This window comes from Lissotriton helveticus, chromosome 3_1, assembly GCF_964261635.1.
Source record: "Lissotriton helveticus chromosome 3_1, aLisHel1.1, whole genome shotgun sequence".
Taxonomy (NCBI): domain Eukaryota; kingdom Metazoa; phylum Chordata; class Amphibia; order Caudata; family Salamandridae; genus Lissotriton; species Lissotriton helveticus.
The window spans coordinates 1,648,353,475-1,648,374,860 of NC_136061.1; the positions used below are offsets into that span (position 1 = coordinate 1,648,353,475).

At 47.5% G+C, this 21,386-nt stretch overlaps 1 protein-coding gene across 1 annotated transcript in view; it reads left to right on the top strand.

The window, feature by feature from the left end:
• ESYT3 (extended synaptotagmin 3) overlaps positions 1-5,412 on the top strand; it is a 241,697-nt gene extending 236,285 nt beyond the window's left edge. The window contains exon 23 of the mRNA XM_078682402.1: positions 4,563-5,412. Within this exon, the coding sequence (XP_078538528.1) occupies positions 4,563-4,599 (37 nt within the window). The 3' untranslated portion in view covers positions 4,600-5,412. The remainder of the gene's footprint in view (positions 1-4,562) is intronic.
• Positions 5,413-21,386: the final 15,974 nt, after the last annotated feature.

Below are 21,386 nucleotides of genomic sequence, written 5' to 3' on the forward strand. Positions count from 1 at the left end.
GCGGAGCAAAGGAGGTCGGAAGAATGATGGCTTCTCTGACATGAAAAGGCATAACTACATTCATTAAGATATCTGCTAGACTCTTAACACCAGTTGGTCTGAAAAAAAGGTGGTAGAAGGATGCTGGAAAAGGAGGGCCTGAAGCTCACTAACATGGCATGCTGATGTAATTGCAATGAGAGAGGCCATTTTTAAAGTAAGGATGTGCAATGGACAACTCTGCACAGGTTCAAAAGGAATACGCATGAGAAAAGTGAGGATAAAATTTAAGTCCTGCTGTGTCGCAAAGGTCTTTGGCGAAAACATGTTTTAAAACTTTGTGAAAATGCTTCACAGGAGGTTATTTGAACAAGGATGGCTGGTTCAGCCAATGTAAAAAGGCTGAAAGGCCCAACAAGTAACCTTCAACAGGGCCCACAGGTCCCTGATGGGCAAAAGACCAACAACAATGTATCCAACAGTTTGGTGTGCAGCAGGTCTTTTTGGCAGGCACCACACAAGCTGCAAACGTATCCAAAGGCCCGGCCCAGACAGATTTCGTAGAAGGACTCCTAGCTGTCAGGGTGACGACAACAGCTTCAGGAGGGAGATCAAAGGAGATTAACTGGTGCAGCTCAATTTCTATGCATGAAGGTGCAAGTTGTGCAGGCCTGGGTGCACAACCCTGCCCTTCTGTTGAGACAGAAGGACCTCCCGAAGCAACAGCCTGAGCGGAGAACAGCTGCTCAGGCCCAGATGTTTCTAGTACTATAAATCCCTGGCATAATTCAGCCCCATTAGGATGACTTGGGCCCAGTCATTCCTGATCTTCAGAACGCTGGGCAGGAGAGGTAGCAGTAAAGGAGTCCTGTGTTCCACTGCATGTGGAATGCAACTCCGAGGGAGAGTGGTCTTGGGAACTCCAACTCGAAAAAGTGTTGACACTGCATCTTCTCAGCGGCGGTGAAACGATTGAGCTAAGGTTCTTCCCATTGCTGGAAGATGCCCTGCGGCATCTCCACGTGCAACTGCCACTCGTGATGTGTCGGTGGCTGAGATTCTCCAGCCTGGTGTTTAAAGCCAGGTGGTGTCCCACCAGGGAAATGCCCTTATAATTCAGCCAGTTCTAGATGCACAGAACCACCATGCACAGGACTCAATACTCTATACTGCCTTGCAGTGTCATATGGCAGTGGTGTGGCCTGTGAGAAGCTGGCTCAGCCTTCCTTTCATAGGCGGCAGGAAGACCTTCAGTACAAGGTGAATTGCCTGCACCTCCAATAGATTTATGTGAAGACTGGTCTCTGCCAGAGACCAGAGTCCTTTGAGCTCCACCTCTCCCAGATGGCCTCCCCAACCCAGTAGTGATGTTTCAGTCACCGTCAACTATGGGTGAAGTAGGGAATGGGTTCTGCCATTGGTCCAATCGCGGTTTTATAGCCCCATTGTTGTCTCCATATGGTGGGCTCTGGTCTGAGTCAGTGCCAAAAAGTTGGTGTTGTCTGTGTAATAATGGGATAGTGTCTGAGTCTGAGCGATTATCGTCTGTGCTTCATAGGGAAGGAGGCCCAGTTGTGGTGAAGTTGGTTCAAAGGCAGAAACTGCAATAAGTTGTAGGCATCGACTTCCAAGGGACCGGCGCAGACTTCTGCATCAGGCCCGAAGTCTGCAGCAATTCTGGTGTAGCAGGTTTAAGGGGCAGAGATGGCATTGAGGACAGACCTGCTGGCTATAACCCAGCTAGAGGCTCCTGAAGATCCTTTGGGCCTTAAAGCGCACTATATGGAGCCAAAAGTGTGCCAAAGCTACACAGCATGGCCTTGCAAAAGGCTTCAACCTGATGTTAGGTCACAGATTGACCCGGAAACTTAGGGTGCTTCAGAATCAAGGTTGGATTCTGATCTTTGGTGGACTGGAATTGAGACCTGGAGGCACCATGATGCCCTTGCGCCTTTTCTGGAGAGCAACAGTGGTGGAAAGAGGTTGACTCCTACTTCAAAGGCAAAATAAATCTGCTGTGGGAACACGTTTGGGAGCATAAGCTCTTAACTTCAACCTGGAGTGAAACCTGCATGGAGTCTTGCAGTGTTTTGCCACGTAGAGCTTCGCATCGTGTTTACAGATGGCTTTAATGTTCGTCTGGGCACAGTCATCCACGGCCTTGGAGTAGGGCACTGAACCCAAACACCAGAGACATGCCTTGTGGGGATCTGTCCCAGACATCTGGGTGTGAAACTCTACAAGGCCTACGTCTCATAGTCTCGGGAGATGACATGTTCCCTTGCACACTGGAACCATTTTGAGAAAGATTTACTTTACAGAATGGAAAAGAGGCGTGGCGCTCCAGATCTATATCTGAAGGCACAGAAAGAAAAGGAGTGACGTCAGCACGCATCGGTAGCCCTTAAATGCGGCTGAGATCTTCACTTCTGGAACGGAGCGAGGTTGATGCTGAGTCACAGCGCAACCTACCAGGGTGCAATAGCACTACTCCTGAGTTTTCTTCCTCTAGCCTGGCGCCTGGGTATATTCACTAGGTGAGGACCCCATAGTTAAAAGTATCAATTAGAAACAAAGAGACTAATCAGAGGACCTATGCTCTTTATTCGACCACTTAGGTAATTAATTCCTAACACATTAATATAGCCAATAGCAAAGTTTATTATTAGATTGAGCAGTTCCATAGTTTCTGCAAGAGAATTTCTACCATGTACGGTTTATAGCCTTAAGAAAAATCCAATTGTTTAAGGATTTTGAAAAATCATGAAAATATTACTAAGTGTTACCTTTAACATTCAATGCAAGCACAAGTACATATTATAATTAGTAATTTAATTTAACAACTACATATAAGTAACATGTAGTTAAAGGCTCCTGCTGTAAATCATCATACCCAAAACAGGATTTCATCAATTGCACAAGGTCTACAAATAGCCAGGAGACACTGGGCTGGGATTTGATCTGCGGTCTCCCCACTTCACGGTTGCTAGACAATGAACACTCATCACCCCTCCATTCTTCACCCTTTGTAGAACAGGCGCAGCTGGGGGAACAGTGGTTGACACTGCCCTCTCTCTCGATGCTTGTAGATCAAACCAGGCCTTCAAAAGAGAGTTCATTTCTATGATGCTTGGAAGTGGCTCTGACAGCACAGTACACACTGAACGCTCTCTTATAGGTCTGCCTGGCCTTTCCTCTCTGAAGAGGAATGAGAGACCCTAAACCTATTTTTCGCATTAATGTTCAACATGAGTGAGGTGCAGGTTAACCCCTTACGGCAACGCCAACCAAATAACGCCATCTAGACATACCTTTGGCAGAATCTAGGGACAAAATCATTGTATTTAATTTATCAGTGTAGGTCCTTCCTAACAATATTAATAAGAATTTTTCCTAGGCCACAAAAAACCTGTCTGAAATCAGGTTGCACTTGAAGATGGATGGACAACAGCCTCGATATACTAACAAACGATGGAATTATAGTAAAAATATATTTTTTAATTATTTGATATTAAAAAAGGTACATAAAAGGCGAAAATAATTATATATAAAAAGGCAGTGTAGGAATTACAACTTTAACCAGCCACAATATGCTTCTTAAAACAATGTACATAAACAATGTAAGTAGAAACGGTGATAGTCCTTCCTAACAATACATTTTAAGTAATGGGCCTAACATGATTTGATTTTAAGAAATATCTGCTGTGTTTTCAGTCTTTCTACTTGAAGGACTTTAAATGGCTCAAAATGCAGCTATTAAACCTATCTTACGTTTAGGAAGAAAGGGGAATAGCTCCAAAGCAAGAAGAGCACTGCACTCGTTCACCTTTAAGGTTCCTATTTTGTTTAAGCTGAGTTTTGGACAAATGTTTTGGCAATCTGGCTCCATTCTAACTCACACATTTACTCGCCATATCAACTCAATGGAACTCTACGAGTCTGAACAAAAGGTTGCTCTGCATTCTCATGTAAAATTAAAACCGGAGAGGGAGGACCTTTACATCAATGAGATGTGCCATTCTGGAATTCCCACTACAAGTAAAAATACAATATTGCAAAAGGAAAGCATGTCCGTATAGTGCTGAAATATACACACGGTAAAAAGATGATATACTATGGCCCTAATTTAGCACGATCTCTTCTACCAAATGTGTAATTGCATGGGCAGCTTGGGCACCTACTAAATACCATTTGTGCTGGGTACAGTAATTAGTCTGTGTGCCATGTGCATCTGAAACAGTGTTGCAGATCTCGGAATTTGGGACAACGGTCTTATTGTGTTCATCATTCGTACTGCTGAGGTGTGCAGAATGGGAGTATGTGCTTTTTACCGTCAAAATGTGTGGCAGGTTTTAGCTTCTGCAAATGGAGAGGGTAAACAAATCATCAGGAGTCTTTTGTGTCGGACATGTAAGCCACTTACGAGCACAACCAGATTATTGAATTATTTTTAGGAGTCAATTCAAAATAGCGCTTTCCGAGTTAGACTTTTGCCACCACTTTGGTCAAAAAGCATTTTGTGTTACCCTCCTTCACCTTTGTTGACAATCACTCAAGACGTATGTGTTTCCCTTCTCTTACAGGTTTGAACTGACCGCGAATGGACAACCAAGAAGCTGAGCTTCCTGTTCATGTCTTACTTCACGATTGCCTGGGGAACTCTTTCGAAATACTTTTAGAATTGTTCTAATTTTAAGTTAAAATGTATATATGTATATACTGTAAGTAGCCTTCTTTATTTTTAAGAGTTGTATTTTTGGAATATTTTATGCAGCTACCTTAACTTACATTTATAATATATTATGAAAGTAGTTTATTGATGACAAGTTGTTTTTATTAATGGCACATATTACAATCTTGCATTAGTGAAAGTATGCATTCACTTGGCTACTAAGACTTTTTTTAAAGTGTTGAATAGGAAGTTTTTCTGCAAATCTGAGGCAATGTTTTGGCAACTTAACGCCGGCCATAAAAAAAAAATTATATTTTTCCCTAGAAGGAGATTTAAACTTTTTCTATCAGAAGTTGCAGCAGTTAAAGGCTAGTTGATGGCATATATTTTTGGCAGAAAATCATGAAGATCTATATATTATCAGTAGGCAGTGAACTTATTCACAAGATGACTTTGGGGGCGGGCAGAACCAAGTAGCCAAGCAGGAGAAATGTGTTTTTTTCCAATACGTATACAGTTGCAGAAGCATATGTAGACAAGCATACATGTAAAATATTTTTTTTTACTTTGAATGTAAACTGAAATACAAAAAAGGGCCAAATTTGCTGTCTGTGTAATGTATTTTGTTTGTTATTGAATGTATGAAACCTTGTATACAGTCTGTTATGCACTTTATATTTGTAAGAATTTGAATTACAAAATACATTTTCGATCTTGGCTACTGAAAAACTGCATTAAAATGTTTTATAAAACCAGAAAAATACAGTCTTTGCATATTGTGCAAGAGTGACGTACCTCTTGTGATTGCTTGTGGGACTTTCAGTTTGTAGACTAATCTGCAGAGGAGAGTACTTGTCCTTATCAACATTCAGTGTAAAATAAATTACATGTATGCTCCGCATGAAAACCAATCCCAAAGCAAACATTGAAGTTAAATGAGAAGATCTTGAGGTTCCTTGTAAAAAAGTTCCCATTAAGATCTAAGCTACTTGCATCCCAAATTTTAGGATGGTGCACAGCCTCCGTCATGGCGTCTTGAGGTATACAATAAGGATGTATGAACGGTGAGTATTACTTGATAATATCTAAGCAGATCTACTGTGTACATTCTACCATAAATGGATAAGCGAAAATTAGAAGGTTTTCCCAGGTGGAGTTAGGAATGTCCAGTCGAAAGAGAACCTCCATACACGTTCAACTAATGTCAGAAAACATCCTCAGCCATGGTTGAAACGGCTAGGAAATAAATAGAAGGCAGAGGTCCTTGCTGGTTCTAGAGCACCGCAATGCTACATGGTAAATCCGTGTGAGGCTTTGATAGAGCCAGTTGCTTGCAGACTAGTCTAACAAAAATAATGACTACCAGAAGGGCAGTCTACCACGTGTAAATTGAGGTCCCAAGAAGCCTTGGATTTTAAGTACAAGCAAAATACAAGACAAAAGCAAATAAAGACTCATGGTGCAAGAGGGAAGGGTGTGTCTCCAAAATGAGCATATGATGAAGCCAGCCTGCCATTTCACAGTGCAGCAGCGGCCTTTGGAGTAGATGAATGCTGTGGTGGTAAGTCGTCTGGCAAATCAATAGGTACCACAATTACATTTATAGAGATGTCTGGTGTATTTATTCCTCTGTCCAAGAGGATTCTGCAGTAATGGACACAATGTCCTAACCACCAGGAACTGTTGTTTGAAACTTCTTGACTATGGCTGTAACTAATTGAATAATCAGGACAGTAGACAAACTCAAACTGTAGTTCCTCCAGACCAACAAAGCATCTCCCAGAGAACCGTCCCCAGAACCTCCTGCTACCAGAGCAATGTACATTTTGTTTTATGGCGAGTTTCACATAGATCCAGTTGACTAACTACATACATAAGAGTTTAATATTTTGAACATGACAAAAGTCTAGATCACAGGTCCTTGTCACCCTCTCCTCACAATGACATCAGCAGCATGAGAGGTTGAAATACACTGCCTTAATACATTTTGAATATTTACATTTAATACAGGACATAGAAAGCAATCACTGCCCATTTACTGTATCGTCAGCTTGATATTAAGGGTGCGTAGTCGAGTTCTGTCACACAAACATGAAATCACAGAAGTAACACAATAAATACATACAAGAATGAAAACCTGTACACACAGGCCACTGATCTTTAATCCTGAGCAGATGCAAACTAAATACTGTACAATAGTAAAGATCCAGGCTTCAGATCGGCCGAGAAAACCTTTCCCCAGCAAAGACTCTCCAGCACATCAATCCACCACCTCAATTCAGCATCCCCAGCTTGAGAAGCAATGTCACCTGAGTGTATTAGATGCAAACCAGCAAACTGTTTTTCTGCGCTTTACTCAGTCCCTCTTTATCAGTGTCAAATTCCTCAGTGATCAAGTCATGTGGGTCCTCCAAGAGCGTCAGGCTTCAAGCCTTGCAGATGGTCTGCCTCCCCCAACAATTATATGTGGTATCATGAAATTATACTGTGATTTGCCATTCTGGTGCCTCCATGCCCCAAAGGTCGTCGGGGAGCAGGAGATGACGTTATTATTGGCTAATTTCCTCAGGGAGACTCCCAAATGCACTCTGCCTCCAAAAGGTAGGTGACCACCCAAGGAACATCCTCCTAAGTGATCTTCCAACATAAAAGGTACTATAATACAGAGTTTTCTTCATCTTCAACTAAGTTGTCCATTCAACACCATCCCTCAATGCCAAACTCTTCCTCGATGTTGAGAGATTCCCCCAACCTGGTGCCTATAGAACAAGTTACTTACCTTTGGTTACTCCTTATCTGGTAGCAGTCGTGGCCGGCATGACTCACGGGTAGGGGGGCGAGGAGGGGGGTTATTTTGAAATAAACGTTTTGTTTTTTTAAATGTACCTTCGGCGGGCCGGTCCTGCCTTGTCCTCGCAGGAAGCAGCCGCAGGCAGCCTCCCTCTCCTAAGTCAATCACAACGCTGCAATGGCACCATTGAGATTGCCTGGGACGCTGACCACACAGGCCTCTATGGGAGGCCGTTTTCTCCATGTAGGCTGCATGCAGCCTACATGGAAAAAAGGGAGAGTGCGCATGACTGGTTTGGTCGGCCCTGGGGCTGACAAGTCAGCGCCCAAAGCATTGGGCTAGCCACTCCTCCCCTGTCCTCAAGCAGGACCACCCACCCCCAACCAAACCCTTCTTCTGCTTTCTCGTAGTGCGAGAAGCAGAAAAATAAAATGGTATTTATACCATTTTATGTTCCTGCTTCTCGCACTGCGAGAAAGCTGTGGGGCAACGCTCCTCCGCCCACATGGAGGAGCCGCCCCTGTCTGGTAAAGAATCGGTCAAGCCACTGATTCCTTATCTTAGCATTCTCCCCAGGTGTTAGACTGGATCCGGAAATTGTTTGTGAGCAGTACCCCAGCGGGCCATTAATCGATGTATTTCAGCTCCACGTGGCGTCGTCCGCACCACACATGATGTGCGTGGTGCCTATATAGGTGCCATCCCAGCGTGCTGACGTTTCTTTTCGTGACTTTCCACACCAGGTACATGAAGCACACTGACAACTGTTGTGGAAAACTAGGGCTCTGAAAGGGGAAAGCCCTGTCCCTAGAAATACTGTTGCAGAGCAGGGAGAATGGGTTGGTCGGTAAGGAATCTGCGGCTAAACCGTCTCTGCCAGATAAGATTTTACAGAAGGTAAGTAACTGGTTTATCTGAGAGAGACTTCTATCCGCATATTCCTTACCTTAGAATCGATACCCAAGCAATACCTCCCCAGAGGTAGGTCTGCAAAATAATTTCACACTAAGAAGTCCTGCAGGACCTAACAGGCAAAATGCCCATCCCTACGGACCTGATTGCCCAGGCAGTAGTGCTTGGTAAACGTATGCAGAGACTCCCATGTTGCTGTTTGGCAGATGTCCAGGACCGCAGCCTTCGTTCTGATGGAATGAGCATGCAAGCCCTCAAGGGATTGCTTCTTGGCCAATGTGTAGCAGATTTTAATGCAGGGCACGATCCATCGGGAGATGGTTCACTTCTGCACAGCTCTTCCCTTCTTTGCTCTGACATACTCAATGAAGAGTTGGCCATCCACCCGGAACTCCTTTGTGTGGGAAGGTAGAACAACAACGCTCTTTGTGGGTCCAGACGGTGAAGTTGCTCCTCTTCCTTTGAGGGATGTGGCATAGTGTAAAAAGTAGACCGTGTGATGAACTGGCCTACATAAAAGGGAGTGACAACATTTGGCAGAAAGGAATCTCTAGTGCAAATAACCAGCTTTCTAAGTAGATGGTCAGGTACGGAGACGTGGATGACGAAGCCTGAAGCTCACTGACCCTTTGGGCAGATGTTATTGCCACCAAGAAGGCCGTCTTGAGTGTAAAGAGCATGAGAGGACAATTGTGCAATGGCTTAAAGGGAGCACACATCAAGAAAGATAAAACCGGAGGAGGAGCTTCGCGCGCACCCAAGATGGTCGCGTGAGCACAGGGCTCCCGGACCCTCGCCACCTCCATCGACTATCCTGTAATTTATCCTGGTTCGGACGACGGGTGTTTATTGGCGCAGTTCTACTGATCATTTATCAGTTCCAAAGAACTTTTTTGGACTTCGGGGTCCAGAGCTACAGATTGCCGCAGTTTCTGGCCTGCTCCAGGGTGACGCCCCGAGCTATCTTGTCTGGCCTGCCGTCCAGTAAGTGAACAAAAACGGACTGCCTGACTTGCATGGGCTGGCGACCGCTTTTGGTTTCGATTCCCGTCCGGAGATCAACCTGACTTTGTTAGCTACGTAGACGGCCGGACGTGCCTATACTTTTGGTCTATCCGCTTCTGATGCCGATCTGTCGTGGCTTTCAGTTCTGAGACTGGCACCACCTTCGCCCTTTTGGTCCTGCATTTGCCACCGCAGTCACCATTTTCACCCGCCAACAGGCGACCCGTACGGGTCCAGGATCTAAGATGGCCACCAAGCCAGAGAGTGAGAGGCGCAAGACTAAACTGGGCGTTCGAGGGAGTGCTTTGCAAACGAACATTATGGACCGGTACACCCTCCCTAAAGGATCGCCGGGCGCAGCATCTAAACCCTCGACGGCAATGCCGGAGGACTCATCGATTGAGGAAGAGCCCTCGTTGCGGGATCTTGTGGGCGCCATTACCGGTATGAAGGCTTCATTGGGACAACTATATGAGGCCTTGACTCTCAAACTGGATACTGTGTCGATTGATGTCAATCTGATCAGGGCGGATTTGGCGAAGACAAACGAAAAGGTCAAATCCCTGGATCTCAAGACCACTAGCCTGGTCACTGACGTCTCTGACTCACAGGCTGAAGTCGGGAATCTGCGGAAAGCAAATGACTATTTCTCTGGGCGCCTAGAGGACTATGAAAGCCGTGCCAGGCGCAACAACATCCGCCTGATTGGGGTCCCGGAATCATCGACTGCTGCCTCGACGGACTTATTGGTGGAAGACCTGGTGCTGAATCACTTGGCGCCCAAGGGTCTCAGCAAGTTTTTCGCTGTCGAGCGTGCACATAGGATCCCCAGCGGCACACCTAAATCGGGTGCTAACCCACGACCCATCATTGCGAGGATCTTTCATTTCCGGGACAGAGACGCTATCCTGCAGGCTTCGAGGCAGTCTGGTCCCATTGCCTTTGAGAACTCTGTCAGCTTCTATCCGGACTTTACACAACAGGTCCAGAAACAGAGGCTGGGGTTTCAAGGGGTCAAGAAGAGACTCCGGGAAAGGTCTATGAAGTATGCCATGCTCTTCCCGGCCCGTCTGCGGGTGGTTCATAGGGATCGTACTTTTTTCTTTGACCATCCTGGGGTCGTGAGTGACTGGCTTGACTCGCCTGCGGATCAAGAACCTTTTGAGGACTCTGGCAGATCGGATCGGGCGGACGGTGGCCCGACGGAGCAGGAGTAGATGTTGACTTTGACCCCGTACCCTTCATGTTAGCTTTGAACTGTGCTATGCTGTGTCATTAATGTTTGCAAGTATTAGTCCTTTTAGGGGTGGGTGGGGGGTGAGCGGGTCCTTTCTCCTCCTGGGTTTTCTTTTCGTAGATTAGTTGGGTGGTTGGGCGACAGGCACACTGCAAGTTTATGGGGCTTTTTGGTCTTCAGCAGGGGTGCGGGGTGGGGGGTATAGTTGTTTTGGCATTGTTGGGGGGACTGGGTTGTTGGTTTGAATTTTATTGTTATTTGCAAGGCGAAGGAAAGGCAAACTCCTTATTTATGCAGTTGCTTTGGGTGTGGGGCGGGGAAGGGGCTGAATTAGGGGATGGGGGGTAGGGGACTTCAGATATTGTGTTGGAACGTGAACGGGTTGGGGGATGGGATCAAGAGGAGGGTGGTGCTGCAATTGCTGAAACGTTTGTCTCCTGATGTTGTCTTACTGCAGGAGACTCATTTGCTCGGCAACAAGTGCTACGCTCTCAATAGGCGGGGTTATCGCCTTGTGGCGCACTCGGGTTTCACTTCAGGCTCCAGAGGGGCGGGCATTCTGGTTCGGACCTCCCTCCCCTTGGCCATTGATGATGTCATACTGGATGATAAGGGACGATACGCCGCCATTGTGGGGCGCTGGGAAGGGAAGGTTCTTATTCTGATTTCCGTGTACGTGCCCCCGGGCCTCCAAGCCACCACATTCGCGGATCTGAGTGGACTTATCCTGGGTCTCCCAGAGGGTCTGCTTTTGGTTGGGGGTGATTTTAATGCGGTGGTCTCGGGGATGTGTGACCGTCACCCTCCCAGGGAACTGCCGAAGGCCCAGACTTGGTTGAGTGACTTCCTAGAGACGCTGGGGCTCACTGATTGCTGGCGCTTGCTTCACCCGGGGCGGTTGCAATATACCTATCATTCTGGTGCTCATGTTAGTCTCTCGAGGTTAGATCATATATTGCTGCCCTCGGCCCATGCATCCCTCATACGGGAAGTTAAACATCTGGCAAGGGGTATCTCGGACCATTCTCCGCTTTGGCTGGTGGTTGATGCACGGCAGGGTTCGGCGGGCCGAGTGGCTCCGATTAACCCCTGGTATTTGAAGGACCCCAGGGTCAGGGCTGAGCTGGTTAAAACACACGATTGTTATTTTGCGGAAAATGTGGGCTCTGTTTCCTCCCCAAGTTTACTTTGGGAAGCTTACAAGACTGTCATTCGTGGCCAGGCCCTCTCGTTGATTGGTAGCGTGAAGTTGGCCAACCGTGCTGAGATGGTTCGCCTTGAGGGGGAGGTCACAGCCCTGGAGGGGTGCTTGGAATCTGAGGTCACCGCTGAGGGGTTACATCTACTGGAGTTGAAACATGAATACAGGGCTCTGGTCACGGAAGCTGCTAAGGAAATGGGAAGGGAACAGCAGGGCCGCCTGTATGATGTGGGTGATAAGGCTGGGAAATTACTTGCTTCGCTGGATAAGAGGGAGAATGCAAGTCGTGTCGTCCCTGTGATTGTTGCGGAGAATGGAGTGTGTTGTACTGACCCTGCTGATATTATCACATGTTTTGCCGATTACTTCCGCGAGGTGTATTCCCAGGTGTCTGATCGATCTGAGCAGGCCTCCCACCTGCTATTGCGGCATATTGCACTTCCCCGATTGCCTGACATTGATAGGGATGCTCTGGATGCGCCGCCTACTGTGGACGAGATTGCCGCTGCTGTCCGTTCGGTCCGATCCGGCAAGGCTTCGGGCCCTAATGGGCTCCCCATTGAGCTATATAAACTACGCCCGGACACGCTAGCTCCACATCTGCGCTCTGTTTCTCGAGTCTTTGGAGGTGGGTTTTCTCCCACCAGACCAGAGACTGGCCACTATAGTCGTCATCCACAAAGATGGTAAACCTCGGGATCGCTGTGCCTCTTTTAGACCCATTTCGTTGATTAATGCGGAGCCTAAAATTTTGGCCAGGCTGCTGGCGACACGTTTGGCGACTGTCATTGGGGACCTGGTTCACCCTGATCAATCCGGCTTTATACCGTATCGCAACACGGCGCTTAACCTCCGAAGGTTGCATGGCGTCTTGGCACGAGCCGAGACGCTACGTGAGCCCGCCATCTTGGCGTCCTTGGACGCTACGATGGCGTTTGATACGATTGAATGGCCGTATTTGTGGGCGGTTCTTGCCAAGTTTGGTTTCGGTCCGGAGTTTGTTCGGTGGGTCAAATTGCTTTACGCCGGTCCCATGGCTCAGGTGGTGGTCAATGGTCGGGTCTCTGCACCCTTTGCACTGGGTAGGGGTACGCGACAGGGCTGTCCCCTGTCCCCCTTGTTGTTTGCTCTCGCCTTGGAACCGCTGGCGGCCTGGTTGAGGTGGGAGCCGTCCCTGAAGGGCATTAGATGGAATTCGGAGTTTGAGGACCGTATATCTCTCTATGCTGATGATATTTTGCTGTATCTCACATCTCCCCGTAAATCCCTCATTGTACTGTTCGATGTCTTAACGTCCTTTCGCAAAAACTCTGGTCTTGTCATCAATTGGTCGAAGTCCTGTGTATACGTCCTGTCGGGAGACGCCCCTCTTCTGCCAAGTGGTTGTCCTATCGCGATTGTGAGAGATGGATTTAAATACCTAGGCATTTTTATCACTCTGAACTGCGGTTTGACCGGCACTTGCTGCCCCCTCTTCAGCGCCTTCGGGCAGATGTTGTCGCTTGGGGGAAACTCCCCCTCTCTCCCCTAGGTAGAGCGGCATTGTTTAAGATGATGTCACTGCCCCGCTTCCTCTACGCATTGCAAAACACACTTGACGTTGTCCCGGCTAAATATTTCCGTGAGGTTGAGAGTTTACAGAGACAACTGGTGTGGCGGGGGTAGGCCCCGGATCGCCATCGCTAAACTGTCGCTCCCGTGGTACGACGGTGGAATTGCTTTGCCTGATATCCGTCGCTACTATTGGGCGTCTCAATTGGGGGCAATAAATCATTGCATGTATGGCCCTTTGCCGAATCCGGCCTTCGAGATGGACAAATGGTTGTTACCGGGGGGTGACTATAATAGAGCCCTCTACTCGAGAATCACCCCTCGAAACGTAACGGGCCCCACTAGGAAGGCTGTCCAGGTGTGGAGACATGCTTCCATGGCGCTTGGGTGGACTGATAAATTGACTCGTGCCACCCCACTGTATGCATCCGATAGACTTGGCTCTCTCTGGCAGTCGAAGGGGTTTGATAGGTGGGACTTGATAGGTATCAGCAGGATTGATGATGTTTGGACCAAGGGGAGAATGAAGACGTTTGAGGAATTGAAAACCGAGTACGCTCTGAGCGATCGCGAATTTTTTCGCTATGCGCAGGTCCGCCACGCGGTGCTCTCGGTCTTCCCTTCGGGTGTGGAGATTCCGGAGTCGTCCCCGCTTGAGGACGGGGTACTAGACGGACATGTTCCTGATAGCACGATTTCGCTTATTTATAAAAAATTGATCAACTCCAGGTCTGATCTCCTGTTTCGCCTTAGAGAGGTCTGGATTGGTGATGGGCTGGAGCTGGACGATGAGGACTGGCAGGTGGCGGTCTCCTCCCCTAAAGAGGTGGCCATCCAGGCGCGCCTTAGATTTGTGCAACTTAAAATCCTGCATAGAGTGTATGTGACTGGTCCCCGTTTGGTACACATGGGCTTTTCTGTGGATGGATTGTGTCGGCGTGGATGCGGTCTCCTGGGCACCTTTTTACATATCGTTTGGGAGTGCCCTGAGAGAGTGCGATTCTGGACCAGTGTGCACGAGGTGATGAGTGAGGTTACGGGGGTGCGATCGATGCCGGAGGCTAGGAGATGCTTGCTGAATGTATGGGAACCGAACGACTACTCCGTATCGCAGCTTCGATGGGTGACCTTGGGCAATATGATCGCCAAAAGAGACATTGCGCAACTGTGGGGTGCTCAGGGACCACCCGGGATTCGGAAATGGAAACAAAACATGGACTGGTGCATGTTCAGGGAAAAAACTGTATATATTTCCCGGGGTACCCCCCGAAAATGGGGGAAGATATGGACTCCGTGGAACACTTACCGTGGCGATATATGTACCCCCCCCTCTCCCTGACCCAGATGTTGCACCTACGTCCCCGTAACCCGAGGGTTCCTCCACCTCTTACTGTGTATTGGATACATTTTGTTCCTTCTGCCCCCCCCCCATGCGAGACTCTTTCTTGATGGAAACTACGCTCATTGGTTGACCTTCCCGCTCCCGCACCATGTAATGCAACGTTGTTTATATTGCTGTCTTCTCTTTTTCTTTGTTCCTTGCAAGTTGTTTGTGTTTGTATTTATAAAATTAATAAAAAGTTTCAAAAAAAAAAAAAAGAAAGATAAAACCATATTAAGGTCACACCGAGGCATGATAAAGGGAGGAAGTGGAAACGTGTTGCAAACCTTTCAAGAACCTATTTACAACAGGGAATTTGAAGAAGGATGGCTAATCAGGCAAAGGCTGAGATGGCAGAAAGATAGCCCTTTAGGGTGCCCAGAGCAGAGCCCTGCTGAGCAAGATAAAGGGAAGGACCTGAGAATGGGGAGTAGAAAGAGGGTCAACCTATTTTGCTGTACACAATGCCACAACTTGCCCCACCGTCCGGCGTATTCAGTCTTGATGGAGGGATGCCTGGCTGCTAAGAAAACAGTGCAGACTTCAATCTTTCACCGGTCACCGAATTGGGTGGAGAACCCTCCCCTGCTGCTGTGACAGATAATCCTCCCGCAGAGGCAGCCTGATTGGAGGACCAATGGCCATGCTCAAAAGCTCAGGACGCCAAAATCTCGAAGCCACAAGAATGACTTTGGCCCAGTTCTGGTTGTTCTTGAGAACTCTGGGCAGGAGTGGTATAGGCGTACAGGACGCCTGAGCTCCACTCGAGATGAAAAGCACCTCTGAGTGAGAGCCCCCGAGGAAACTCAAGCACACAAAACTGCTGAAATTGCGCATTCTCAGCCATCATCAACATCTGCCACGGGCCAGCACCGCAAGGCTTGAAGCCAGCCTTCCTAGTTGGCATCCTGCCACACCAGTAGAAATTTTTGTAAAAAATGACAAAGTCGAAAATGGTCAGTCAAAAATTGACAGGGAGTTATTGTCCTGCCTTTCAGGAGGTGCTGTCGTGGGACCATCCACACGATCCCCGTTTGTTTTTACTTCACAATACGGAAGACGTAGGTGGGTACCGATATTAACAGCATCTTCACTTTCTTGCCCTCACAATCTCAAACATGATATTGCCCAACTATGGAAAGGCACCTCTCCACCAACACTGGGGAAGTGGAGTAGAGAACTAGATAAATGCATGGGTGCAGAAATGGCAGTCTTCCAGGCGAGGGGCTGTCCCCAAAAACAGGAAAATTTGGTCTTGTTGGGCCACATATCGGGGCATAGATCCTCCTCCTTTACCATCACCATCCCCTTAATAATAGGTTCCTGGGAGGTTTACAGACTATGAAGTACATTGTATTGTCTTGTCTATTTGGGTGTGCTGGGGAGTTGTCGTTTGCGTGCCAATATAAGGGGCGGGCGGGAAAGTCTGTGCGCAGTTCTCAGTGTACTGTTGTTTTTTGTTATTTATACAAATTGTACCCATTGATATCTTAACGTTTGGCAAGTCCTTACGTAATTGACTGGGGGATCTATCCAGATCTGTGCTGACTGGCGCGGAAAGAAAAGAACTGAAGTCAGCAAGCTGGGGTGGTGCCTATTTAGGCACCGCACAGGTCACTTCAGGCGTGGACAACTATACCATGCAAAGCTGAACGATGCCACCTACCAGCATGCAGGAATATTGCTCACAAGAAATTTTCAGTCTGACACCTGGGGATAATTCTAAGGTAAGGAATCTGTGGCTGGAAATCTATCAGATAAGACAAGACTGGAGTTACGTGTTTCTTTGGCCAATGCCTTTCAACTATGATGCTGGGTTCTTTTCAGGACAGCCCCGGAACCTACTAGACCACTCCAGAAGGGAAGTCCTTGTCTGCAACTTGGTGAAACAGTGGGAGGCCGGCAATCACCCTAAATTACCAGTACTAAGTACCAAAGAAAAAAATGCTCCTGCTGATCAATTTCACAGGTGGAGGAGTCCTTTATGATTAATGCAGAGATAATGGTATTAAACCACTTAGCTGGCCACCTGTGCTTGGTTCTCTTATTTGATAGTAATAATTGCATAGGTTACTCCTGGTTTTGCAGTTTTTCTAGTGTTAAGGAACAAGTAACTTACCTTTGGTAATGATATATCTGTAAGAAACATAGGTTGGTTATAGATTCCTTACCTTAGAATTACCCCCAGGTGTTCGACTGGATCCGGAAAGTTTTTAGTCAGCAGTACCCCTGCGTGTCGGAAGGTGGCGTTGGTTGACTCCGTGTCTGTCGCCAGGATGATGTCGCGGCAGCTACATAGACCCCACTCTCGCGCGCTGACTTCAGTTATGTACAAGACTTTCCATGCCAGAAGTGCAGAGCAATGCAAGACACTGACCACTGGTGCACACAACTAGGGCTCTGAAAGGAAGTCCATAACCCTAGAAGTCAATTCGCAGAACAGGGAGGATGGGTGGGGTGGTAAGGAATCTATAACTAACCTATGTTTCTTACAGATATATCGTTACCGAAGGGAAGAAACTTGTTCATATGAAAGAAACAGTTATGGATTCCTTTCCTTAGAATAGATACCCCAGCAATACCAACTCCGGAAGTGGGTCTGCAAACTAAGTTCACACCAGAAAGTCCTGGAGAACAGAGCGGCCGAAGAAGCCATCTCTCCGGACTTGGCTGTCCAGGCAGTAGTGTTTGGTGAACGTGTGCAGCGACACCCATGTAGCTGCCTGTAGCCTTGGTGAAATTTATGGGGACTCCAGGTCCTAAAGCAGCAGTAGTAGCTGTCGTCGCCCTGATGGAATGAGCTTGCATCCCCCCTGTAGGCTCCTTCTTTGCCAAAGAATAGCAGGCCTTGATGCACAGAACGACCCACCTGGAGATGGTCTGTTTGTGCATGGCCCGACCTTTCTTAGCGCCCACGTAACCAACAAAGAGCTAGTCGGGCGTGCAAAAGCGCTGAGCACCAAATGTAGTGGGACAAAAAACCTACCAGAAAGACCCCCCTATGGGAGGGAACTAGACTCTTCGAGATTGGAAAACTGAGAGGCTTTAGGCAGTGGGACTTAATAGGCATTTCTAAAATAGGGGATGTCTTAGAGAAAGGCACATTGGCTTCATTTAGTACACTAAAAGCCACATATCGGCTCCACGACTCTCGAGCCTATGCGTATCTCCGAATGAAACATGCATGGGTAGAGGAGGGGTTGGAATATGCCCGCTAGAAGGCCGACTCCTGCAGGAGGAGATTCCAGTCAAAGCCATTTCGTTCACCTATAAAACGCTAATCAACAACATGCCTGACAAACTGGTCCACTTCGAGCTAGATGGGAACTTACCACTGGCTCACTGGACAACATTGATTGGATGGCTGCTCTGATGCATCCGTGTGAAGTAGCAATTAAACTAAGGCTGAGTCTCATTCAATATAAAATTTTACACCTGACCTACTTTGATAGAGCAAGGTTACATAAAATAGAGATAGCAGCAACCCCGGACTGTCTCAGATGTCATACGGAGTGCAGAACATTTATACACACCCTCTGGGAGTGCAACAGGATTCAATCTTACTGTGCGAAGATTATGAAAGAGCTTAACAGTATATTGGAAGTCAAACTCGAGTTGGAGCCTAGGTTTCTCCTCCTGGGAATTCCCACGGATGTGGATCTTCCACAACATAAACTCACATTGGGTAATTTGGGGCTGGTGGTAGCTAAACTGAACATAGCCAGATACTGGGGGGCCTAGCAACTTCCTACACTTAACGAGTGGAGAACGAGTCTCTATTTATATATGGTCGTGGAACAAGTGACATACAGGGCCAGGGGCTGCCCTCGGAAATTCCGGAAGATATGGACTCCTTGGATAAAATATTATGGTTTGGGAGGAGGTAGTGGGACTGACACTGTTTAAGATCAGGGGGAGAGCCTTGAATACTGTGTTGCTTGACCCTACTGTTGATAACTGTGAATAAGACAAATGTGACCCTCTCTGCTTCTGCATATGAGGCGTTAGATCCCAACTACATGCTCACACTCCGGGGAAATGTTGCTATTTTATTTGCCCTTCAAAAATGCTATGGACTGACATTTAATTTGTATCGCATATTCATGATTTGTTCGATGTTCTGTTCAACATACAAAACAAAAATATTTTTTTTAAACAAAACAAAGAGCTGGTTGTCCACCTGGAATTGGTAGATGGAATCCAAGTAGAAGGAAAGTGCTTTTTTTTGGATCCAGACGGTGGAACCTCTCTTCCTCTTTTGAAAGATGCGGAAAGAAGGTGGGCAAAGAGATGGTTTGGCCAATGTGAAAAGAAGTGACCACCCTGGGAAGAAAGGAAGGTCTAGTTCTGAGGACGACCTTATCCGGATGCACAGCCATGAAGGGAGGCTTGGAAGAAAGAGCTTGTAGCTCACTCACCCTGCGCGCAGAGGTGATGGCCACCAGAAAGGCAGTTTTCAAGGTTAAAAGCCTAAGAGGACAGTTATGTAGTGGCTCAAAGGGAGCTCACATCATATAGGTAAGAACCAAGTTCAAGTCCCACTGAGGCATTACGAATGGAATAGGAGGAAAAAGGAGTAATGCCCTTAAGGAATCTATTTACAACAGGGGACTTGAAAAGAGAAGACTAATCAGGAAGCCTAAGGAAGGCTGAAATGGCCGGGAGGTAGTCCTTGAAAGTGCCCAGAGCAGATCCCTGCTGGGCCAAAGAAAGGAGGAATAAGAGAACCTCAGAAAGAGGGGCGGAAAGTGGATCCACAGCCTTTGATGTGCACCATGCCTCAAATTTGTTCCATCTGCACGCGTATACACTCTCAGTGGAGGGACGCCTGGCTGCCAAGATAACATCGCAGACTTCGGGAGGCTCGCAGACTTCGGGAGGCAGGTCAAATGATGTCAACTGCTGCCGCTCAAAATCCACTCAAGGAGGTGGAGGCTGGACAGATTCGGGTGGAGGGCTGTCCCCTGCTGCTGCCACAGAAGATCCTCCCGAAGAGGCGGTCGAATTGGAGGATCAATGGCCATGCGGAGTAGCTCAGGATATCAGACTCTTCATGCCCAATCCTGAACCACAAGAATGACTTGGGCCCTACCGTGCTTGATCTTCTTCAGCACTCAGGGCAGAAAGCGGTATAGGCGGAAAGGCATATACAAGACCACAACTCTACTCGTGGCGAAAAGCGTCGCCTAGAGAGTGCCACCTTGAAAATTCCAACGTGCACAATTGCTGACATTGCACGTTCTCTTTGGTGGCAAATAGATCTAACCAAGGCTCTCCCCACCGTTGAAAGAGACCTTGCACCACCTCCGAGTAAAGAGGCCATTCGTGATCCATCATGCACCTGCAGCTGAGTTCATCCATCCTGGTGTTCAGAGAACCTGCCAGGTGTTGAACCAGCAGGGAAATGCCCTGATGTTCCAGCCGTGTCCAGAGACGGAGAGCCTCTTGACCATAGGGTCCATGACCCCACCCCACCCTGTTTGTTGCAGTACCACATGGCGGTGGTGTTGTCCGTGAACACCTGCACAACTCTTCCCCGGACAGAGGGAAGGAATGCCTTGAGTGGAAGACTAATCGCCAGAAGGTTGATATGGAGCCCAGAGACATCTGAAGTCCGCCTACCCCATCTGGCTGCTCCATCCCAGAAGTGATGCATCGGTCACCACCTTGAACTCTGGTTGAGGAAGGGGGAGGGATCTGCTGTCGACCCAATCCTGGTTCATGAGCCACCACTTCAGTTGGAACTTCAGGTCCCACTCCAGAGCCCGCATCTGCCATTTGGCATGATCCACCAGCAGGATGCAGGAGGCCAACAGGCTCAGTGGTCGGAGGGTCATCCTGACCAAAACCCAGGATAGAGGTTGAAAGATCGGAATCATAGCCCGAATATCCCGGACTCGCTTTTCGGAGGATAGACCAGAAACTGCATTGTGTCCAGAACCGGTCCGATGAAGAGGAGCTTCTGAGAGGAAGTCAGGTGTGACTTCGGCACGTTGATGCAGAACCCCAACGAATGCAGGAGGTCGGCCGTAGTCTGGAGGTGGGTGAGACCAACGAGTATGACATGACCATCTTTGGGAACTAGGCAGTTCGTCAAATTTGGACAGATAATTAATCACTACAGATATTAAGGCAGCCATGAAGAAGAAACGGTGAAATTCAAAACTAACATCTCCTAAAAAGAATTGATAAATATAAATGCCAGGAGAACTAAATACAATCGAGAAAGCATGGCATAACAGCTCTTTCCTATAGCCCTTATTTAGCTGTGCCAACCACTAGTGGTTGTCACTAGTAACAATACCGTTAGAGGAGTCCTTCTACGATTTCAATAACCCCTTCTATGTGAATGGGCTCTCTACGCGGCCTCGCGACTACCAGGAAGCCGCACAGAGACGGAACAAGTCAATGACCTGTAGGAACCGGTAAACTGCCGCCAAGCTCATGAAACAGTTGGAACTCCGGTAAGACTTTTAGAATGATAACTTTCTACCTTTCCAGACTTCGGATTCCATACCGCTCGGCGGCATCCTGAAGAATGTTTGACAACTTCAATATGAAGGTAAACGTTTATTTTAGAATATTGCTCCTTTAAATTGCAGTTTTCTTCCTTTTAAATATCACCACCCGCAAAAAGTTAATTTTAGTAATGGCGCT